We start from the raw sequence: 20,633 nt of genomic DNA on the forward strand, positions 1-20,633 counted from the left end.
AGCACGCAATGCGGTATAAAAAGGACAGGCGAACCCGTGGATTTTTCACGGGCTAACGACTAGTCGTCTATAATTTCTGGTGCGGATTTAGAAAAAAACTATTCGCATTAAAATAACTAAAAGTTCAAGCTTGCGAAAAACGTTTTTGATTCTATAAAAGTTGTTAATATAACACGAAAGTTAGTGCGATGCTTTAAAATCTTGTAATTATAATTGGTGTCTGACTTTCTTTCTTACGTCCTATGAAAAGAAAAAGAAAACAAATTTTGTAAAAAAATAAATTTATTTTTTGTAATTTTTTAGACCCAATGTTTAAAACAGCACAACATATATGACGTCACAACACAAACATGAGACAAACAAATATACAGAGTTTATTTTTTTGAAAGTTCGAACTTCTGATTTTCAATAAGCTCTTGGTTCTTTATTAGCTCGTTTCGAATCAAATTCATCTAAATCCAACAGCAACGCATCAATGTCGTCAAAATTAACGTCATCATCATCATTGTTACTGTCATCGTGATCAAGCGGTTGACATTCTTGAGTTGCAGAATCTTTGTTGTTTATCAACATTGACGATGAATCAGTTACTGGTAATGGTGGAAGGTCAAACACACTGCTATCTTGTTTATGATTTAATGGTGGAAGTTTTCCCAGTCTATTCTTTGATATTGAAAGAGGTGCTAACTTTTTACACAGTGATGATGGATTTGATAACAATTTAAAGTTGCTATCTTCATAGGACGATAGTTCATCGTCTCTTTCTTCGATGTTTCTGATCGTCTTACCTATAAGGTAAATTTTTTAAATAACATTTTATCTTACAAAATGCAACACTAACATACAATGGTTCTAATGAACTTGTTGCATAATATTTTTGCTAACATTAAGATACTTGAATAAAGTAAATTGTTACCTTTACTTGGCTGACATGTTAAAATCATTTTGTTATCTGCACCGTTGTCTGGAATGACCATTTCACCATCTTCAATTTCAAACGATTTATTTAAATCGTCATCATCCGATAAGGGACAAATGTCAACTTCATTTTCTTTGGAAGAACTAGAAATGTCACTTGCTACAGATTCTTCACATTCTTCTCCAATCTCTTCACTGATACTTTCATCAAATTTATCATTTTTTGACTGTGGAGCTGCAAACATATTGAGGCTTCCAGCAATTGGTTGCATAAATCCTGTCTCACTTGTTGATGCATCACTGTCAACTTCATCTTGTTTTTCCATTGATGAATTAGCATCCGCTTCGACATCGTTGCTTGTTGACATAAAAATATCAATATTGCCACCTTTCGAAGCATCATTGAACTCATCTTTTGTGGAATTGTCATTATCTGTGTTTTCAGCAAGCAGTTGACATTCTTGAGTTGCAGAATTTTTCTTGTTTATCAAAGATGACGATGAACCAGTTACAGGTAATGGTGGAAGGTCAAACACACTGCTATCTTGTTTATGATTTAATGGTGGAAGTTTTCCCAGTCTATTCTTTGATATTGAAAGAGGTGCTAACTTTTTACACAGTGATGATGGATTTGATAACAATTTAAAGTTGCTATCTTCATAGGACGATAGTTCATCGTCTCTTTCTTCGATGTTTCTGATCGTCTTACCTATAAGGTAAATTTTTTAAATAACATTTTATCTTACAAAATGGCGACACTAACATACAATGGTTCTAATGAACTTGTTGCATTTTTTTCGCTAACATTGGAGGATTGAAGTAAATTGTTACCGTTGCTTGGCTGGCATGTTACAATCATTTTTTTATCTTCCGCACTGTTGTCTGGAATGACCATTTCATCATCTTCAATTTCAAACGATTCATTCAAATCGTCATCATTCGATGAAGGACAAATGTCAATCTCATCTTCTTTAAAAGAAGTAGAAATGTCACTTGCTACAGATTCTTCACATTCTTCTCCAATCTCTTCACTGATACTTTCATCAAATTTATCATTTTTTGGCTGTGGAGCTGCAAACATATTGGGACTTCCAGCAATTGGTTGTATAAATCCTGTCTCACTTGTTGATGCATCACTGTGAACTTCATCTTGGTTTTCCATTGATGAATTAGCATCCGCTTCGACATGGTTGCTTGTTGACATAAAAATGTCAATATCGCAACCTTTCGAAGCATCATTGAATTCATCTTTAATCGACTTGTCATGGTCTGAAACTTTATCAAGTGGTTGACATTTTTGAGTTGCAGAATTTTTGTTCTTTATCAAAGATGACGATGAAACAGTTACAGGTAGTGGTGGAAGGTCAAACACACTGCTATCTCGTTTATGATTCAATGGTGGAAGTTTTCCAAATTTATTCTTTAATGTTGGAAGAGGTGCTAACTTTTTACACAGTGATGATGGATTTGATAACAATTTAAAGTTGCTGTCTTCATAGGACGATAGTTCATCGTCTTTTTGGCTTGGCTGGCATGTAAATATCATTTTATTATCTGCACTATCGTCTGGAATGACCATTTCATATTTTTTACACTCAACAGATTTATCCAAATCGTCATCATTTGATAAGTGACCTTTGTCGCTTTTATCATTTTTAGAAGAAGTAGAAATTTCATTCGCGTGTGAACTTTGGTTTTCAGTTTTGACTTCTTTGATGTTTACCGTAAGTTTTCCTATAAAAAAATACTTCAATCTGTAATTCATGAAACTTGTTTAAATCTTTATGTAAAATTAATTGTTTGGGTAAGAATACGAATGTTTGGTTGTTCATAGTAGCTGAATTAAAAATATTTACTTTCATTTGATTGACAGATGTCAATCTTTTTATCCTCCACACTGTTGTCTGGAATGACCATTTCATCATCTTCAATTTCAAATGATTTATTCAAATCGTCATCATCCGATAAGGGACAAATGTCATTCTCATCTTCTTTGAAAGAAGTAGAAATGTCACTTGCCACAGATTCTTCACATTCTTCTCCAATCTCTTCATTAATACTTTCATCAAATTTATCATTTTTTGACTGTGGAGCTGCAAACATATTGAGGCTTCCGGCAATTGGTTGTATAAATCCTGTCTCACTTGTTGATGCATCACTGTCACCTTCATCTTGTTTTTTCATTGATGAATTAGCATCCGCTTCGACATGGTTGCTTGTTGACATAAAAATATCAATATCGCCACCTTTCGAAGCATCATTGAATTCATCTTTAATCGACTTGTCATGGTCTGAAACTTTATTAAGTGGTTGACATTCTTGAATTGCAGAATTTTTGTTCTTTATCAAAGTTGACGATGAACCAGTTACAGGTAGTGGTGGAAGGTCAAACACACTGCTATCTCGTTTATGATTCGATGGTGAAAGTTTTTCCAGTCTATTCTTTGATGTTAAAAGAGGTGCTAACTTTTTACACAGCGATGATGGATTTGATAACAATTTAAAGTTGCTGTCTTCATATGACGATAACATGTCGTCGTTTTGTTTGATGTTGTGGTTTGTATAGCCTATAGTAAATAAAATTTATTTTTATTGCTAAAATAATTTTGGCATGCTATTATAAAGTTTTCTATCCTTATTTGTGTGAGGTAAGATCACTGTAAGACGTGTCTTACCCTTTCTTGATTGGTAGTTTTCAATCACTTTATATTTTACGCTATTTTCTGGAATGACCATTTTATCTTTCTTAATTTCAAACGATTCATTCAAATTGTCATTATTCGATACGGGACAGTTGTCGCCATCATCATTTTTAGAAAAAATAGTCATTTTGTTCGCTGGTAAATAATGTTTTTCAATCTTGTCTTTTTTGATGTTTAATGTAATTTCTTTATCTTTTCTTGTACTTTTACCTACAAAAAACGTGTTAAACCATTAAAAATTAGGGTTAATTAACTATCCTAACGATTTTATCAAATTAGAACATTAAAGCGAGACTGATACTGTGTATATATGAGGACTTGGTTGTGTAAAAAGTATATTAAAAATATTTACTTTCATTTGATTGACTGGTGTCAATCATTTTATCCTCTGCACTGTTGTCTGGAATGACTATTTCATCATCTTCAATTTCAAACGATTCATTCGAATAGTCATCATCCGATGAAGGACAAATCTCCCCTTCATCATCTTTAAAAGAAGTAGAAATGTCACTTGCTACAGATTCTTCACATCCTTTTCCAATATTTTCACTAATACTTTCATCATTGTTTGACTGTGGAGCTGCAAGCATGTTGATACTTCCCGAAATTGGTTGTATTAATCCTGTCTCACTTGTTGATGCATCACTGTCAACTTCATCTTTGTTCCCAGTTGATGTGAGGATATCTACTCTGACTTCGTTATTTTCTGTCATACCGCTCTTTATTTTATCAATTTTGATAGAGGCAACCTTTTTCTCCCCATTATCTCCCTCACTAGTATTCATCTCAATATTTATCTCCTTATAATCCATTTCATGAAATTTAAGCTCAATCTCGTCAGAAACACAAACATCCCTCCTTTCTTCATTCTCGCGCTCCTTCATGTTTTTCTCTCCCCAGTCTCTTTTTGGAGTTGGTATATTGTCGTCGCTATTTTAACAAGAAAGAAAATTAAGTTATTAAATAGGACTTAAAATGGCTACAACCAAAAAAATAGCTACAAAGGTGAAACATGATCACATAAATGAAACCATGAGTAAAACACTGTAGTACTTACCTCTTTGAGACATCCATTTCACAGGTCGCGTTAAGTTCGAATACTTTTGCTTCCAACTCCTTTACTTTTCTTTTCAAACCCTTAGCTTCATTCTTCTCTTCTTTGTAGTTCTTAACAAGATTTTCATAGCGTGTTATTTCAATTTGCAATTTGTTCAAATCGTGTTTGGTCTTTTCAAAATCATGCAGAGTTGCATTCAGTTCAGTTTCAACTGAGTGAAGCTGCTTGTGTATGTTATCCTTATCCTCCTCTAATCTTCTTTTATGGCCATCGCATAATGAATGCGCTTCTTTAAGATGAGATAACTCTTCTTCCAAGTCCTTTTTGTTTTGAACCAACTCAAGCTTTTTCAACTCACAAATTTCGTTCTGTTGTTTCAACTTATCAAGTTCCTCACTCTCGCATTCAGTGCTTGCTTTTGACAAATCTCTTTGAGCTTTATCCAATTCTTCTTGCAAATCAGAAAGCTGCTTGCTTAAAGTGGTGATATTTTCTTCAGCCTTTTCAAGTTCTGATTCTGATTCCTGTAGCAGCAACGTCTTTTTTTCGAGGTTTGCAGACACTTTTTCTTTTGCTTGCAATTCTGTTGTAAGCTGCTTCGTCATTTCGCTTTTCTTTGTGCAGTCATTTTTAACTTTTTCTAAATCGATATTCAGATCATTAACTTTCTTGTTGGCAATCTCAAGACATTTGTCTTTTTCCAAAACCTCTTTTTTCAGCTTCTCGTTGGTGTTAACATATTCTTCATTCTTTTCTTCTATCTCTTTCACTATTTGACTTTTCTCTTCTAATTTCTTCGACATCTCTTCGAACTGTTCCTCCTCCAACGTAAATTCTTTGTTCAACTTCTCTACTTGCTCCGCCGCACTTAGCATGTCTCGATGTTCCAATTTTAAATCTCTGATTTCTCTGTCAGCTTTCTTTAAACTCCATTTTACATCAGCAAGCTCTTTCTCCAGCTCATCGACATTCTTGTCGGCTACATTCAATCTCCATTCATATCTCTCAGCTTGGTGTTTCATTTTATCTGTCATTTGAGTTAACTGTGTCATTAACTCCTCTTTATGTGCTTGTAAAAGTTCGTTGCCTTTGTTAACTTCAAACAGTTCTTGTTCGAGTTCATCCATTCTTTTCAACCTTTCCTCTGTCTCCATCTTATCCTGAACTGCATCCTGGAGTTTATCATTCAGTTCATCAAGTTTCAGTTGAAGATCTGCTTTGCTATTAAACAATTTTTTGTTTTCATCTTCAATTTCTGTCAAGTCGTCGGAAATATGACGCTTTTCTTCACTCAACTTTTGGATCATAGACATCGATGTTTTATGCTGTTCTTCAAAACATCTTAATCGATCACTAAGCTCCTCTAAATCATTCTCCTTTTCTGCAAGGCTAAAGGAAATCAAATTCTTTTGGTTGTTGTTGTCGTCTAGCTGTTTTACCAACTCGTCGATTTTTGCTTTTAACTCTACCACAGCATTTTCATAATCTTGAACCCTTTTTAGAAGGGTAGAAACTTCACAATCTCTTTGTTTTTGCAATTTGATTTCTTGTTGGACCTGCTGTTCTTTCTCTTTTACGTAATCTTGCAGTTCTTTCACCAATCCATCTTTTTCGGCAAGAAGAATTTTCATTAACTTAAGTTCTTCTTCACTTCGCTCTTTATTTTCGATAATCCTTTCAAGCTCTTCACAACGCACTTTCAACTTTTTAAAAGCATCGAACTTTTTAACAAGTAATGCATTGACTTTCTTTATTTCCATCTCATACTCTTCTTTTTCTTTCTCTGTTGCAGTAAGATTGTCAGCATCGCTTTGCAACTGCTTCATTGAAGCTTCCTTGTCACGAAGAAGAGATCTAAATCGTTCAACTTCTGCTACATACTCCATTTTTTCATCATTTAACTTCCTTACCTCTTCTTGTAGAGATTCACAAACGCTTTCAACTTTTAGCAACTTTTCCTTTTGATCATTTGCTTCATCTAGAGAACAGTTTTGTCTTCTTTGTCGTTCAGCATTCAATTGACCTTTGATGCGAATATTTTTTTGTTTCACACTTTCAACGCAATTTGTCATTTCTATCTTATCTTTTTGAGCAGCATTTAACTCTTCTTCCATCTTTTCTATCTTCTTTTGTTTTGCATCAAACAAATCTTTCATTTTTCGCAACTTTTTCTTGTCATTAGATCTTTGTTCTTTCAGCTGATTGAATTCCTTTGTTTTGTTTTCCAATTCATTTTGCAGCAACTTGTTCTTCAACTTAAACTCCTCCACTTCTTTGAAAACTCCTGCATTTTGACTTTCGTTCACAACATTTTGTGTCTTCTCCAGTTTTACGCAAGATGAACACATACCTTCTACAACTTGTAGTGAACATTTACACATGCAAGTTTTCTTCAAAGCATCTACTTCACTTTCTAATCCAACCATTCGTCTCTTTATGCAGATAATTTCTTCTTCAACGTCTTTCCGCCTTTCTTCCTTACTCTCTTTACAGACTGGGTAATGTATGTTGATTTGTCTGCTCAGAAGATTGGTTAAAAGCGACAATTGAGATTTAATAGCTAATAAATCTTCTTTTTCCTCTTCTTGATATGAGCGATGACAATTCCTCTCATGTATTCTAAAATCGTCATCGCAAAAGAAAATGGGACGCTCATAACAAGCACCACATGTTCGTAGGTTCTTCACGTTTGCAGATATATCTCTATATTTGCTATACATTCTGAAATATTTTCTTCTTTTCTTCGTTCCACTCAAATATCTCAAGTACTTTTCTAAGTATTCTCGAAAAAGTACTAAAGTTAAAAGTTTCTCTACACATATTTGACGTCAAATAGTTTAGATGTAACGGTGATTTTATTGGCCGGTTTTGCGTATGACGTCAAAAGAAACGACATTTGATTGGATGAACATTGCTAGATGCCACAGTAATCAATACAAAGAACGTCAAGGTTACGAAACAACCTTGTACCTGTTCTCCCATTACCAAGAAAACAAGGGCAGTCACTGTCACTGTCTGGAGATCTAAGCGAGTACAAGTTGAACACAGAAGTAATCAGAATCGCAGTTGATAAAGATCTGTTTTTGTATATTATGTGATTTTCGTTCAACCGCGTCCTGGGACTTCAAGACTACGCCATATAGAAGGTTGGCAAGCTGGGATAGCTCGATAATGTCATCAAGTATTTTCCCGAGTTTGTGTCCTCTTACTGAATAAGTGGCCATTTAAAAATTTTCAAAAAATCAAATGGTAATTTTTTATATTAGACTTTTTGTTGATCAGCTGATGTCATTTCGCTTGTCAATTTAAACGGTCAAAATTTTAAAGCGTACTGCGTGAAATTTCTCGTAAACATCGCAACCGAAGGAAAATTAAAGCCGTCAGCTATTAGTCTGTCTCTTGGAATTATTTTAACAAAAAATTTGCTAGTTAGAAGTTTCAAATTAGACACGACGAAGGCGTGAATCAATAACAATCAATTACGCATGCAAATTTTAGACATGACTCCTTAGTGTTTAGCACTAATGAGTCATTGTCGTTTTTGTAAATTGACAAATTTTTGGCCCGCCCGCACTTATTATCTTATTAACGGAAAAAATAAAAATTTCCATCGCTAACCTTGCGCAAGCTATAGAAGTGCAGAGTGACAGTCGGTGACTTTAAGGGGGGTTTTCACGAAGCGAATTGAACGGCGAATTCGACGACGAATTGTATCTGAGCATGCGCATTTTTGTTTGTTTTGATTTTGCATCGAACTGCGCATGCTCAGATACAATTCGCCGTCGAATTCGCCGCTTAATTTGCTTCGTTAAAATCCCCCTTTTTACCTAGGTCCTGAGAATCCTTACGTTAATGATGGGGATGATGATTCCTCCGATGAATCTGATTGGAACAAAAACTTTGACGTTGACGAATTTTAATGAACAGCCGTAAACTTGCGCTACTCGTTTTGATTTAAAAAAATATGCTTTATAAGGACATTAGGCTGGAAACGTTAAACAATAGGTCTATTGTTTAGAACAACAGAATAATATATACTACCCTGGTTAAAAACTAGGTATTCTTATTAAAAAAAGAGTGTAAACATTAAATATGCTATTTGCAAAAATAAATTTTCGCAAAATTTATTGAAACTACCTTTCTCAAAATTGAATTCTCGCGAAATCTAAAAAAGAAACTTCGATTGGCGATATTGTGAAATTAAATTATCGCGAAAATATATTCCATTAAGGTGACTTGGCAGAGAGAGAAAATGTTCTCTTAACACATCTCGATAATTTGTCTCGATAGTCTTTCGCTTTCTATTCCATTTGGCGTTAAACGGCTGTCATTGTAATGTTAACAAAAACTGTTGCGTCAATGCAATGACTTCAAACTCGTGCGAGAAAAAGTGAATACCCAAGAGGAAAATGGCGAGTTATTTTGGAAGGAAAACTCTCAGGATAAGAAATTTGAGGGAAGATGTAGCAGAGGTAAGACATGATTGAATGATAACAGACAAAAAATTTACAATCAATAGAATAAAATCTAAACGATATATTGCAGTACATGTATTTTATAAAAACAACCTTAGTACTTCAAAATTTTAGTCCCTAATCCCTGAAGCTTCAAAAGTTTCAAAAGCTTTGCCATGATATAATTTTTTGCTGTGGCTCCATAAAGCTCTTATTACCGAAATTCAAAAATAAGTACATTAAAGCCCCCATAAATTTAAACTGCTCGTCAAAATGTGGGCACGTATATCGGAAATCGAAAAGGAAGCTCAAGATAGTTCAATACCCCTTTTTTCTTAAAAATGTATTTCTATTACAGATACTCGTCAAAGAAGTTTCAAATTTCATACAACTAGAAAGAATTGTAAAGAAAAACGGCACAGGTAATTACATTTCTGTTTTTATTGATGTTGGCCAGAATTAGTTGATTCTGAAGGTTTGTTTAGCTTTATTTATCACCGCGCATACGTTTACCTTTTGCAGAAAATAGAACATAGTGCGAGCGCAGCGAGACTAGTCCACGATCGTGCTATTCATATGACTTTTATCCTTTAAGGAGTTGACGGGCAAAAAAGAAACAAAAATTATACAGTAGTGAAGTAACTTTGTTTTTTTATCGTGGAAATATGTCTGTACGCCACGTCAAACTTAAATTGTTGAATCATAAAAAATAGGGGTTGTAATAAGCTTCAAATTGACATTTTTATGGTTTAGTATCCGTCTGTGTCGCATCACAGTTGAAAAATCTTGTCGAAAGAAAAATTTTGTCAACTCTTAACAAGTATGTGGAAAATGCAAATTACACGTGCGAAAACATTGAAGTGAAATCTTCGCTCGTCGTTGTTACAAACATACCGCAAGATGTAAGAGAAAAAGATATGGACAAAATGTTGGCCGGATTTGGTAGAACTTTAACCAAGGTATGTAAAAATGATTTTTCAAAACTATGAGGTAACTGACGAGTTCAAAAACTGTACGTCATTCCGACAGTCTCGTCCGCAGGGGCTTTTGCCTTTTTGACATCTAAGCCGGCGGCGAAAAAACCGTCAAGTAAGCGCCAGCGGCTTTGACATAGGACAAACCGTGGGGACGAGGACATCATTCCGACGCTTTGATTATAACCACACCAACCCTAAACATCAAAATAAAAAAATATAATAAGTTTCACAATTCTCACAATCCTTAAAATTGCAAGTACTCGTATGTGCGTTTCTGTGAACCGTGTGGACGACAAACTAGTTCAAAAGACCTCCCTAAAGTTGGATCCCCATGTCGCTGAAGTAGAATTCCGACTAAAGTTGGAGCCCGACAGTTAGGTCCTGACGTTTCTAAAATTGGGTCGCGACGTCGCTAAAGTAGTATCCCGACTAAAGTTGGATCGTGACGTCCCTGAATTTGAGTCCCGAAGTTTCTGAAGTTGGATCCCGACGTCGCTAAAGTGTGATCCCGACGTCGTTGGATTGAAGTTTAACATATAGTGTTAAGTATGTGAGTCAACTTTAAGCAAAATTAAAGGCAAGTAATTTTTGCTGGGAGAATTTTTTTTATTTTTTTCAGATTTTTTTTCGTTTCGCAAAAATAAATTTTAGCGAATCAGGTGTATAAAAAATTTCCTTGAAAACTAATTTTCGCGAATAAGAAAAAGAAAAACAAGCAATGATATATATACAATAAGTTGATTATAAGCGGTAAAAAATGCATTTCGCTAAAATTAATTTTCGCCAATCAGTCATGTCGAGATATTTCGCGAAGACTAATTTCCGCAAATCCGACTCCCTCAAGAAGATTTTTTTTCGCGCATGGACCATTTTTGGATTTTTTGCAAATACTCATTTTTGCAAATATTTAGCATTCTACATTTCTCCTGCAAACATATGAAGCTGTATTTTAATACGAATGTAAAAAAACTTGAAGAACTGTACTGTCACCCCAAAGAGGAGTATATCGCCTTCCGAAGCAATTAGTGGAAAAGCCCCAAAGGGTAACAAAGATATTTGTGAAATGATAAAAAAAACAACAGAAAAACGTAACAAATCAATTTTGCATTTCTAGTCATATCGCGAATTGACCTTTTCGAGAATTTTCGCGCATAACTTAAGGCACAAATACTGGTGGCAAAAACAAAAGTTTAATAGTTTAAATAATGTGAATAATGCGGTGTCGGCGGTGCTTGAAAAAGGGGCTATTATTGCTGAGATGCGCAATTTGATATTTAAACACCGCTGTCCAATATCAAAAAGCGAAAAGGAGCAATGGAGACAAGGTTGTGAGATCAGATCATTTGAATTGATAGTGCATATTAAAATACTCGTGATGCAAAGAATAGGATCTGATATAGACGCAGTATAGATGCAAGAGAAATTAGTTTGTTGTAATTTCACAGCTAAGAAGCTAAACTGTGCTTTACTCGACTCTCGTAAGATATGTTTTCTTTAAATCAATGGCACTTCAGGAAACATAATAGTCAAGTTTTTTGTTTAGTTTGAGCGTATCCTTTATTTTAAAGTAGAGATCTCTTAAGCCGACAGCATTCTCGTCCTCGGAGTTTGTTGTCTATGTCAAAGCCGCTAGCGCTTACTTAACGGCCGCACGCCCTGGCGTCAAAAAGGCGAAAGCCCCTGGGGACGAGGTTGAAGCAGACAGCATAAAATCGAGTATTCCTTTGATGGTGTCCACTTTCTGGAAGGGATTCTACTGCGACATAAAACTAGAATCATAAGGATTACACATGACATTTTCTGAAAAATGCTGTTTTTTTTAGTTTCAACTGATCAGAAAACGAAACTCAAATCTATCATTGAAGTATGGTTGGATAGTTTTTGAAGATCTCGAAAATGCTGAAAGGTGTGTACTGTCGATGTCAAGAGTTCGCATCAAAAGTCATTATTTACAAGCCATGTTATTACCAGAAGCGATTAACTCAGAAAGTTCGCTACAAGAACTATCAACTCTACAAATTGAAGGCTTTCCATTAAGCTTTTGCAGCGAGGAAAAAATTAAAGACATCTTAAAAGTTATTTGTGTTGACATCGCACAAAGCGTGAAATTTATCAGGGTAAGTGTGACTCTTACTGTTCTTATAGCTTTTACTCTCTACAAAACTTTTACGCCTTATATATTTATTTATCTGTAGACGAAAACACTTATTGGCAACAATGTAACACGATATGTCGCTTTGATCGACTGGAACTCTCCGCAGCTGGCTATCACAAATTTTCAAAAACTTGACACTTTCAAAGCTGCAGACGAAAATGGACACTCGTTGGTAAATTTAAATGCTTCGTTTGCTTTGCCAGGAGTCACAGCATTTTCAGACTTTTGTCAATCTATTAACGAAGCTTCGAACTCTTTCGAAGTAGCACATGAACTTAGTAGAAACATTAGAGGGACCGAGAGATGTGTAGGTGTTAGAAGCCCTCCACCACCGTATGTTGAACGAGAAGTACCACCTGGGTCAAACAATTGTCCTCAGCCTCCTCCCTATACGCCACCAAGACCACTTATGTCTCATGAAGTGATGCAACCAATGTTATTCTCAGTTGGGCCTCAAAGCACAATACCAGTTTGCCCTCCACCGCATGTGCTTTTGTCAGTTGTTACACCACCTCACAGAACACACGGCCAAGATGCACAAATGATGAACGGCATTTTTTATAATACACCAGTGCAACGAAACCAAGTTTTTCGTCCTCCACCGTTGGTGATTCCGACGCAAGCACATGTTATGCAAAATGGTAGACCAATTGTAGTGCAATTCGCAAATCATTTTCCTCCTTTAAATACCAACAAAAACGTTCCTCCTTTGAATAACGTACCGAGAATGTCCATTCCATTACATGTAGGAGAGGTTCCTCGTTTCAACGCCGTTGTTTTAAACAATATATTACCGCCAAATCGTCCAACAGGTAGAGGACCAGTTCATGGTGTAAAACCTGTAAATACTGCGTCTCTGCGTAGAAACATTATACATCCCGTATCTAACAATACCCGACAAACAACTCCATCATCGACAAAACACGGACAGGCGACAGACGTCTGCAGTAATGATGCCTCAACCTTAATAATAAAAACTGCGACTACTTCCGATGTAAATTCAGTTGCTTCCGACATAAGAGAAAACAATGACGCACCAATGATAAACGCCGAATGTAGTGCAATTGATCCGTCACCATGTAACGACAATAACGTTAATGAAAAGCCTACTTCAACAGCAACGCCGTCAACCGCCTGGACACAAAAGAAAACAAATCGACGATGGAGTACTGCAAAAAAGGTTAACAAAAACCAGAGGACGAGTACATTGCCGAATGAGGCTATTATCGAAGAAGTTGTGAAGGAGTACGCAATGAAAAATGAAGTAACTGATGCACCTGACATCGAGACGAAAAGCGATTTTGATGTAAACGAGACAGCAAACGAATCTAGACCGATAAGTAATCCAGATAATGACAAATCTCAAGTGGACACTTTAGAAGGATTCGAAGTTGAAATAACGAATGAAACAGATAAGTTTTCACAGGGAAAAGTTTTACACGCTCTTACGCGAATGTCAATCTTGGATACAATGAAAGCTTATGAAAATCCGACAAGTCAACGTGCAGTCGTCGACGTCGAAAGTAGTCGTTTGATGACCTTTATACACACAGACGAGGCGGAAAAACAAAGATTTTGGAACCGACTACCGCGCGAAATGTTTAACAGTTTATTTTAGTATTTAATTTTCTTAAATTTTCACACCAAACAATTCTTTACACCACTAAATATCTTTGAGATAGTAGTCCCAAACGAAAATAAAGTCTAGTCCATCCGGACAAGAGTTGACAAAACGAAAGAGATAACAATAATTAATACTGGAGGCCTTATCTTTACTAAAATATTATTATTGGTACAGAAAATTAATGAAAAGTATACAGAAATATAAGTCATTCTTTAATTTTCTCTACACACATGCGCATGGAACCAAACTGAAGTTAGAAAGGCTAGCTATCGCACACACAAAAAAAGTCAAGCGCCCATAAAAAATGAAAATTAGTGGGAATTCTCGCGTTTACATTGAGATTGAAAAAAAAATTAGCTGTACCTTTAAATTGATATGCTGCGAACACGTGACACTATTGGTGCATCAAAAACAAAGCAAAATTTCTGTGAAACAGCAAATTACAAAACTGAGCTTGTGTAAAACAATTAAAAAACAAATAACCAGAATGCTTATTATTACAGCGAATAGTTCATAACAAACTATATTTCTAATGGTTTGTAATAACTAACGGTATTTCTTAGAGCGTGAGGCCAGCAACGTTCATGCGGACCATTTTAATTTCTGGTTGCCATCATTAACGATCTTGGCGTAAACTAACTAGGGCTACAAAAAAATAATTTTTATCGAACGTTTTCCTATACAGGCATCGCAAGTAAAAGGTCCACCTCCAATGATGGTGACCAAACTTACAGTAAGTAGTCAAATGTCGGTACTTATTTTGTTACCCTACAAAGTAGGGATAAAGAAGAAAATACAAAAGAACTGCTAAGACTTGGCTTATTTCTTTTGATGCTGATATAGAAAAACGCACGAAATTTGTTAGATGTAAAAACAGCGAAAGAATTTAACTGGCCTGTGGCAAAGAGAAAAATATTTCGATGAAAAATATGAGCACAAAATAAACTTTATTACACACCCAGTTAAACGAGTCGGATGATAAATATAGTACAATTTAACATAAAGATTAGACAAAAATAATAATACGTAATGACACAAAAATTTATCCGTATTCTGATAAAAACTATGAACAAATTCATTAACGATCCAACTACAATTTAATTACGAAACTATGGCTCCATTTACACCAGAAAAAACAGTTAAAAAAGGGCAGGCGCTCTAATAAAAAGAAGAAAAAAAGAGGCTAAGAATTTAAAAGCATTAATAAAAAGGTTTCTATCTCATGTTTTACACTTTAATCCAAACCATCTATCACAAATTGTTTAAGAACATTATAACCTGCAGGAATTTTAAACAAATTAAAACGAAGCTGGTTCACCTCTTTACCTAATTTTTACTAAGCAGGATATTTAATTAAAAAAATGCATGCACATACAAACAATCCTATCTGTTTTCAGAGGTGTTGCTGGCTGTGGAACTTGATGATACAGTGTCGTGATCATACTAAAAAAGAAAAATATACAGTGAAGATTCTGTTCTTTTTTCTCATTCTTATACAGTTTTTTTTTTCATTGTTAGTCAAGGTTTTCCATTTTTTACAGTAAAAATTAAGTAGAATTGAAAACTTTTAGTTGCCTAAGATTTGCTTTCTTAAGGAGAGAAAAAAGTATTGCTATTCCCATTGCAGCGAAAGTACTTTTTAAACGATCCAAGATTGATTTTTAAAACATTTAGTTTTTAGCTAGATATTTCTAAATTTAAGAAACAACGCGAGAACAAACAGCGAGAAAGCAAGACATCATAAAACTTGATTCTGTTGGATAGCATAGTAACTAATCCCGAAAAGTGAATTTATTTTCGCGAATTTAAAAAATAATTTTTTTCCTAGAATTAAATTCCGCGAGTTGCCAAAATTCAAATTTTTGCAGGAATATATTTTCGCGTTCTCGGAGAAATCAAAAAATTTTGAATAAAGAAATTTTCCATTATCAAGTTGGAATGACAGTAAAGAGAAGGGGGTGCTTTTACTATTGAAATCTAACATTGAAAAGTCGCAAAAAAATTTCGTTCTTTAAGGTATCACAGGGAAATAACATGAATTTTAAGCATAAGTGTAAAATGTTTAATACACGTAATCTACCTGTGAGTCAGGTTCACTTCCATCAAGCTCCATCGATTTTGAACGTTTCATACTAAAACAAGAAAAAAAAATTTAACCCACTTACCAAACGCTGCAATTTACCGCCAAAGTTCACCAACATGAATGCTGACTGGACATTATTGATTAATATGAAAATCTATTGTATGCTCAAAAAATTCAAAATCTCACACAGCATAGATTTTATGTTGATGCGACAAATATAAAGCAAGGTTCGAAGCATACAGGTCACAGAAGTTTTAAAATAAAGATGACACCTTACCCTGCCAACTCTTCTGGCGGTGACGCCTGATAAGAACTAACTGGACGTCCTCCTTGCTGACGTAGTCGTAATTTCTGACTGTGCGACATGGCAAGTTTATCGTCAACCTGTTAGAAAAACGACCAATGTAAAATTGTAGATGTAACAATACTTTCATTTGATTGGTTCTGCAATTTTTTGTGCTTTGATAATCCTTTTCATTTCTTTCCAAAAAAAACAATGAAAACATGTCGCTTCCCGTCCCATAATCGGGATTACACAATCTACAAGTGGACATCATGATGCTAACTTACTATTGGAATGTCCTGCAATATTTGAAGCCCATCTCCTGGTCCCATATGAGACACGTGACTAAAATTGGAAGGTCCAGATATTAACTTAGACATTAGGTCGGCTTCTTCTGCTTTCAAACTTTCTCTTGTTTTAAAGGAGAGACGTTTCTTGGTCTGTTTTAGACGATAGATGGCAGCTACTGCTCGTTTGCCTTGATTTGACTTCACTGAAAGTTCATCTAAACGAAAAAAAACCCGGAATATCTGCTAAAGTTTCTTCTTCGAATTTGTTCGTTTGTGTGTAGTGCGTGACAAATAACAACACCAACAAAGTGACATGACAAATAACAATATCAACATCACGGCGACAAGAAAAAATACGTCAACAACAACAAAAATACAACAACGACAACAACACGAATACGACAACGACAACAAAAAAGATGACGACAACAACAACAAAAAAATTACCACAACAAGAACATTAACAATACGACAACGACAGCATCAATACGACAACGACAGCATCAATACAACAACGACAGCATCAATACAACAACGACAGCAACAATACAACAACGACAGCAACAATACAACAACGACAGCAACAATACAACAACGACAGCAACAATACAACAACGACAATACGACAACGACAGCAACAATACGACAACGACAGCATCAATACGACAACGACAGCAACAATACGACAACGACAGCATCAATACGACAACGACAGCATCAATACAACAACGACAGCATCAATACAACAACGACAGCAACAATACAACAACGACAGCAACAATACAACAACGACAGCAACAATACAACAACGACAATACGACAACGACAGCAACAATACGACAACGACAGCATCAATACAACGACAGCAACAATACGACAACGACAGCAACAATACGACAACGACAATAACAATACGACAAATTATTTTCGGTGTTTACCTGGCTTATCAGTTCTCTTGACATAAATAACTGATTGTTGATCAACTAATGCTACAAAATTTAATACACCACTTCGTGATAGGGGTTGTGCCTAAAAAATAGTAAAGTTAAAAAACAGGGAGTTCAATAAAGTGGGAGAGTGATCATGTATTCAAGCAACCTGCTAGTAAGCACAGTAAAGTAAATCTTAAATGTTGGTTTTAACACTTCGTCCGTGTAGGATCTGACGATAAGTAATTTTTATCACGCTTCTCAACAAAAAGAAAGGGGAGGAGGGCTGTCCTTCGCGAAAACAGTGCGCAAACCTAATAAAGGTGTTTCTGAGGTATTAATATAACAATACTGTGTAACAGCACGATATAATGGATAGCAGAACAGTATTATTTACCTTGGGTATTTGTAGGGTTTGCAGCCACAAACCTGATACAGTATCAAACAAATCGATACCACGATCTGAATACGCCTGTATGTAAGGCTTGTTAAATGCTACAGAAAAAAGACAAGACAAAGGTTTAAAAACAAATAAATTCTCACTTTTTAACACTTTAAAAATTATATGGTTCCAGTTTGGACTTAACAAAAATTTAAGCGTTAATTAGCGTTACCTTCACGAGAAATAGATACAACTAAGACCCGTCCTTATTATGAATTCAAAAGTAGGGTAGTTACATCGTCGCTGTGCAAACGTAAGGAGATATGGCCAAAAGTAAGAGTGCTTTATCAGAAATAATTATCATTCGTTGTTCCGACATGAAAAGTTCCAAATAGAATAAGGAATACCCACACGCTGATACCTAGTAATCTTTGTGTTTAGGCATAAAAATAAAAAGGAATATACCTAAGCTGGTTATAGGCGTTGGCCAGCTGATTTCTTTCGACCTCGTTCGTACGCCTGACTCGTTGACGTACAAAGCAAAATCTAAATAGTAAGAAAAACTAACCAGTTGAGTTTAGGGAAAACCTTTGATACATGCTACATGATGTGTTTCTTTATTTAGTATATATCCGCTGGATTTATTTTTATAAACAAAAACAAAAATTTGAATGCAAAAGGAATGGTGTTGTATTTTTCAAACACAATTCGAAAAATAAACAGCATAAAACTTGTGATAGGGAAGAAAACTGCCCGATTTTGTAGCATCCATATTTATAATACGGTTTGACCTATCACTTTAGCTTCCTTTTACAAAAAGAAACCAAACATTCCTTATAAGCACATTGAACTACATATCATGTTCATACGGACGGGATTAGGAATTCGCCATACCAGATGTGTGTTTTATCTACAGATTAACACATGCTTAAAAAACAAACAAGCATTCGCTTCCTTACCTCTAAAACATAATAAATATTCGTCTTGTTCAACATCTGCGACAAGTAAGGCTTCTATGTTCATACTTGCTAAAAATTTCAACGACGAGTCTTCTGGGCTGACTAATCCTGTAATAAAAATGGATGAAAATCATTTTCAGTGTGTGTAACCAAAAAAGTGTGAAGTGTTACGTACACGAGTATAATTTTCAAATTTTATATTTTAATTGAAGTATACAACCGTACTTTGCATTGGACCTTCTTTTATAATATCCGCACACACAAAACCAGATGGATATCCGATGATTAATTTACTTCGAAGTATACCAAGCCATTGGCAAGTCAAGTTGAATGGAACATCCTAAAAGCGAAACAAAGCAAAAAACTTTTTTCTTTCGAATGACTCTTTTGCTTGGTTTAAAGTTTACTAAAGCAATCAGAACTTGTCTTACTCTTATCTTTCTATATCTATTCTTGGTACGATTGAGCTCATACAGCATTGCACTCTTCTTTTGTCCTACACACAAGCATGTGCAGCTTCCATTCCGTATACTACCGGTTGCAAACGACAGAGCACCTGAAAGATAGAAATAAAATTTAGGGAAGTATTAATCAACTGATTTACTTTCCTAACTTACATACAGGTTGACTTTCAACGTGAAAAAAGGCTCACGATTATTATTAAATAGTACACTCACCTTTAGATTCTGGTATTTTAATCGGCTCTATTTCGTGTCCCTCGACAACCGATAAAGGGTAAAGTCTGATATGTCTCTGCTTTCCTAAAACAAAAATAGACACCGTGAAAAACCTTGTATAGCCTTCAGAATAAACGTTACGCGGTGCAGTTGTTTATTTCATCTGTGGACACACTTACCTCCTAATACAATAAGTAATTGTTCCTCAGCAATCATCTCCACTTGAATTACTTTCTTCACATCGTCAATCCGAGAGATGATCTCTTTAGTTAACTCATAAGCATACAAACCATCGTCTGTGCCAAATACAACTTTTTCCGGATTAATGATGGCGGAACTGGCTGCGGAGCGTATTATCTGCATGCTGTTATCGCATATTTCCAAACCTTGTACTTCGTTCTAAAACACAAACATGATTTACACATCAGCGAGAATGACCAGCAACTTGTTTTAAAACAGCGTAGAATTCGTCGCATAGTTTTTAAACGTGAAAACATAAAAAACGATTTTAAACAGGACGTAAAAACATAACATACGCCGAAAAAAACTTTAGCCCTTTTAACATCTGGCCATTTGTGTGGAAAAGTTCAGGAATTCTAAAATTTCCTTTTTTTGGTGAACAGCTAATTGCCTTCTTGTTTTGAGTACTTAACCGCGCCTTTTTGTAAGGCCCCATGTAGCCCCATATTGCAAAGACGTCTCACCTTTCGATCCGCCCCGTGTGTTTTGTTAAACAGTTGTACAAGTTCCTGCAGCATTGCTACCCACTTATGTCGTTCGCTTTCATTCGAACATAAAACTAATTGATTAAAAGGACTGGCGTTCTGTCCTAATCCAGAAACTGAAATCTAAGAGAAACAAAAAATGATTTTTTGCGTGAACTTGCGAACACATAACACACGATATAAGTATACTCAAAGATTAGACAAATTTAAAGAAAGTTAGGCGGGTTATAGGTAACATCAACTCGGTGTGTTTGCGACATTTTAAACTTTTAGTTGTGTCGATTACCTTAAAAATCGATGGTACATCACGTTTGTTGGCGTGTATGACATCAGATGACAACACGCTGGACACAGAGAAGCCTTCGTCTCTAAGTAAGCAGAAAAAAACACATATGAGACAATGATTATATAAACAAAA

The 20,633-nt window shown here is 35.3% G+C and overlaps 4 protein-coding genes across 4 annotated transcripts in view; 1 reads left to right on the plus strand and 3 right to left on the minus strand.

Moving 5' to 3' along the window:
- Positions 1–405: 405 nt before the first annotated feature.
- On the minus strand, positions 406–4,504 carry LOC130642220 (titin homolog). The gene is made up of 6 exons (XM_057449307.1): positions 3,973–4,504; positions 3,594–3,830; positions 2,775–3,485; positions 1,750–2,652; positions 917–1,627; positions 406–788 (listed from the first exon to the last, which is right to left on the minus strand). The coding sequence occupies exons 1-6, from the start codon at positions 4,502–4,504 to the stop codon at positions 406–408; spliced, it is 3,477 nt and encodes a 1,158-aa protein (XP_057305290.1).
- Positions 4,505–4,673: 169 nt separating this feature from the next.
- LOC130642221 (myosin-11-like) lies at positions 4,674–7,489 on the minus strand. Its single transcript, XM_057449308.1, has one exon. It carries the CDS (start codon positions 7,395–7,397, stop codon positions 4,674–4,676), a length of 2,724 nt encoding a protein of 907 aa, XP_057305291.1. The 5' UTR covers positions 7,398–7,489.
- Positions 7,490–9,086: 1,597 nt separating this feature from the next.
- LOC130642222 (uncharacterized) lies at positions 9,087–14,012 on the plus strand. Its single transcript, XM_057449309.1, has 5 exons — positions 9,087–9,149; positions 9,490–9,553; positions 9,885–10,090; positions 11,932–12,225; positions 12,304–14,012. The coding sequence occupies exons 1-5, from the start codon at positions 9,087–9,089 to the stop codon at positions 13,879–13,881; spliced, it is 2,205 nt and encodes a 734-aa protein (XP_057305292.1). The 3' UTR covers positions 13,882–14,012.
- A 2-nt stretch (positions 14,013–14,014) lies between these two features.
- The window catches only part of LOC130641144 (serine/threonine-protein kinase MRCK alpha-like), a 30,604-nt gene continuing 23,985 nt past the window's right edge, over positions 14,015–20,633 (minus strand). Inside the window, exons 32-45 of the mRNA XM_057447819.1 lie at positions 20,502–20,583; positions 20,195–20,338; positions 19,670–19,889; positions 19,491–19,574; positions 19,245–19,369; positions 19,039–19,153; positions 18,814–18,921; positions 18,320–18,400; positions 17,870–17,967; positions 17,482–17,572; positions 16,541–16,758; positions 16,248–16,354; positions 15,968–16,019; positions 14,015–15,330 (exon numbers count right to left, since the gene is read on the minus strand). Of these exons, the coding sequence (XP_057303802.1) occupies positions 15,271–15,330; positions 15,968–16,019; positions 16,248–16,354; positions 16,541–16,758; positions 17,482–17,572; positions 17,870–17,967; positions 18,320–18,400; positions 18,814–18,921; positions 19,039–19,153; positions 19,245–19,369; positions 19,491–19,574; positions 19,670–19,889; positions 20,195–20,338; positions 20,502–20,583 (1,585 nt within the window). The 3' untranslated portion in view covers positions 14,015–15,270. The remainder of the gene's footprint in view (positions 15,331–15,967; positions 16,020–16,247; positions 16,355–16,540; positions 16,759–17,481; positions 17,573–17,869; positions 17,968–18,319; positions 18,401–18,813; positions 18,922–19,038; positions 19,154–19,244; positions 19,370–19,490; positions 19,575–19,669; positions 19,890–20,194; positions 20,339–20,501; positions 20,584–20,633) is intronic.

This window comes from Hydractinia symbiolongicarpus, chromosome 4 (assembly GCF_029227915.1).
Source record: "Hydractinia symbiolongicarpus strain clone_291-10 chromosome 4, HSymV2.1, whole genome shotgun sequence".
In the NCBI taxonomy this organism is placed as follows: domain Eukaryota; kingdom Metazoa; phylum Cnidaria; class Hydrozoa; order Anthoathecata; family Hydractiniidae; genus Hydractinia; species Hydractinia symbiolongicarpus.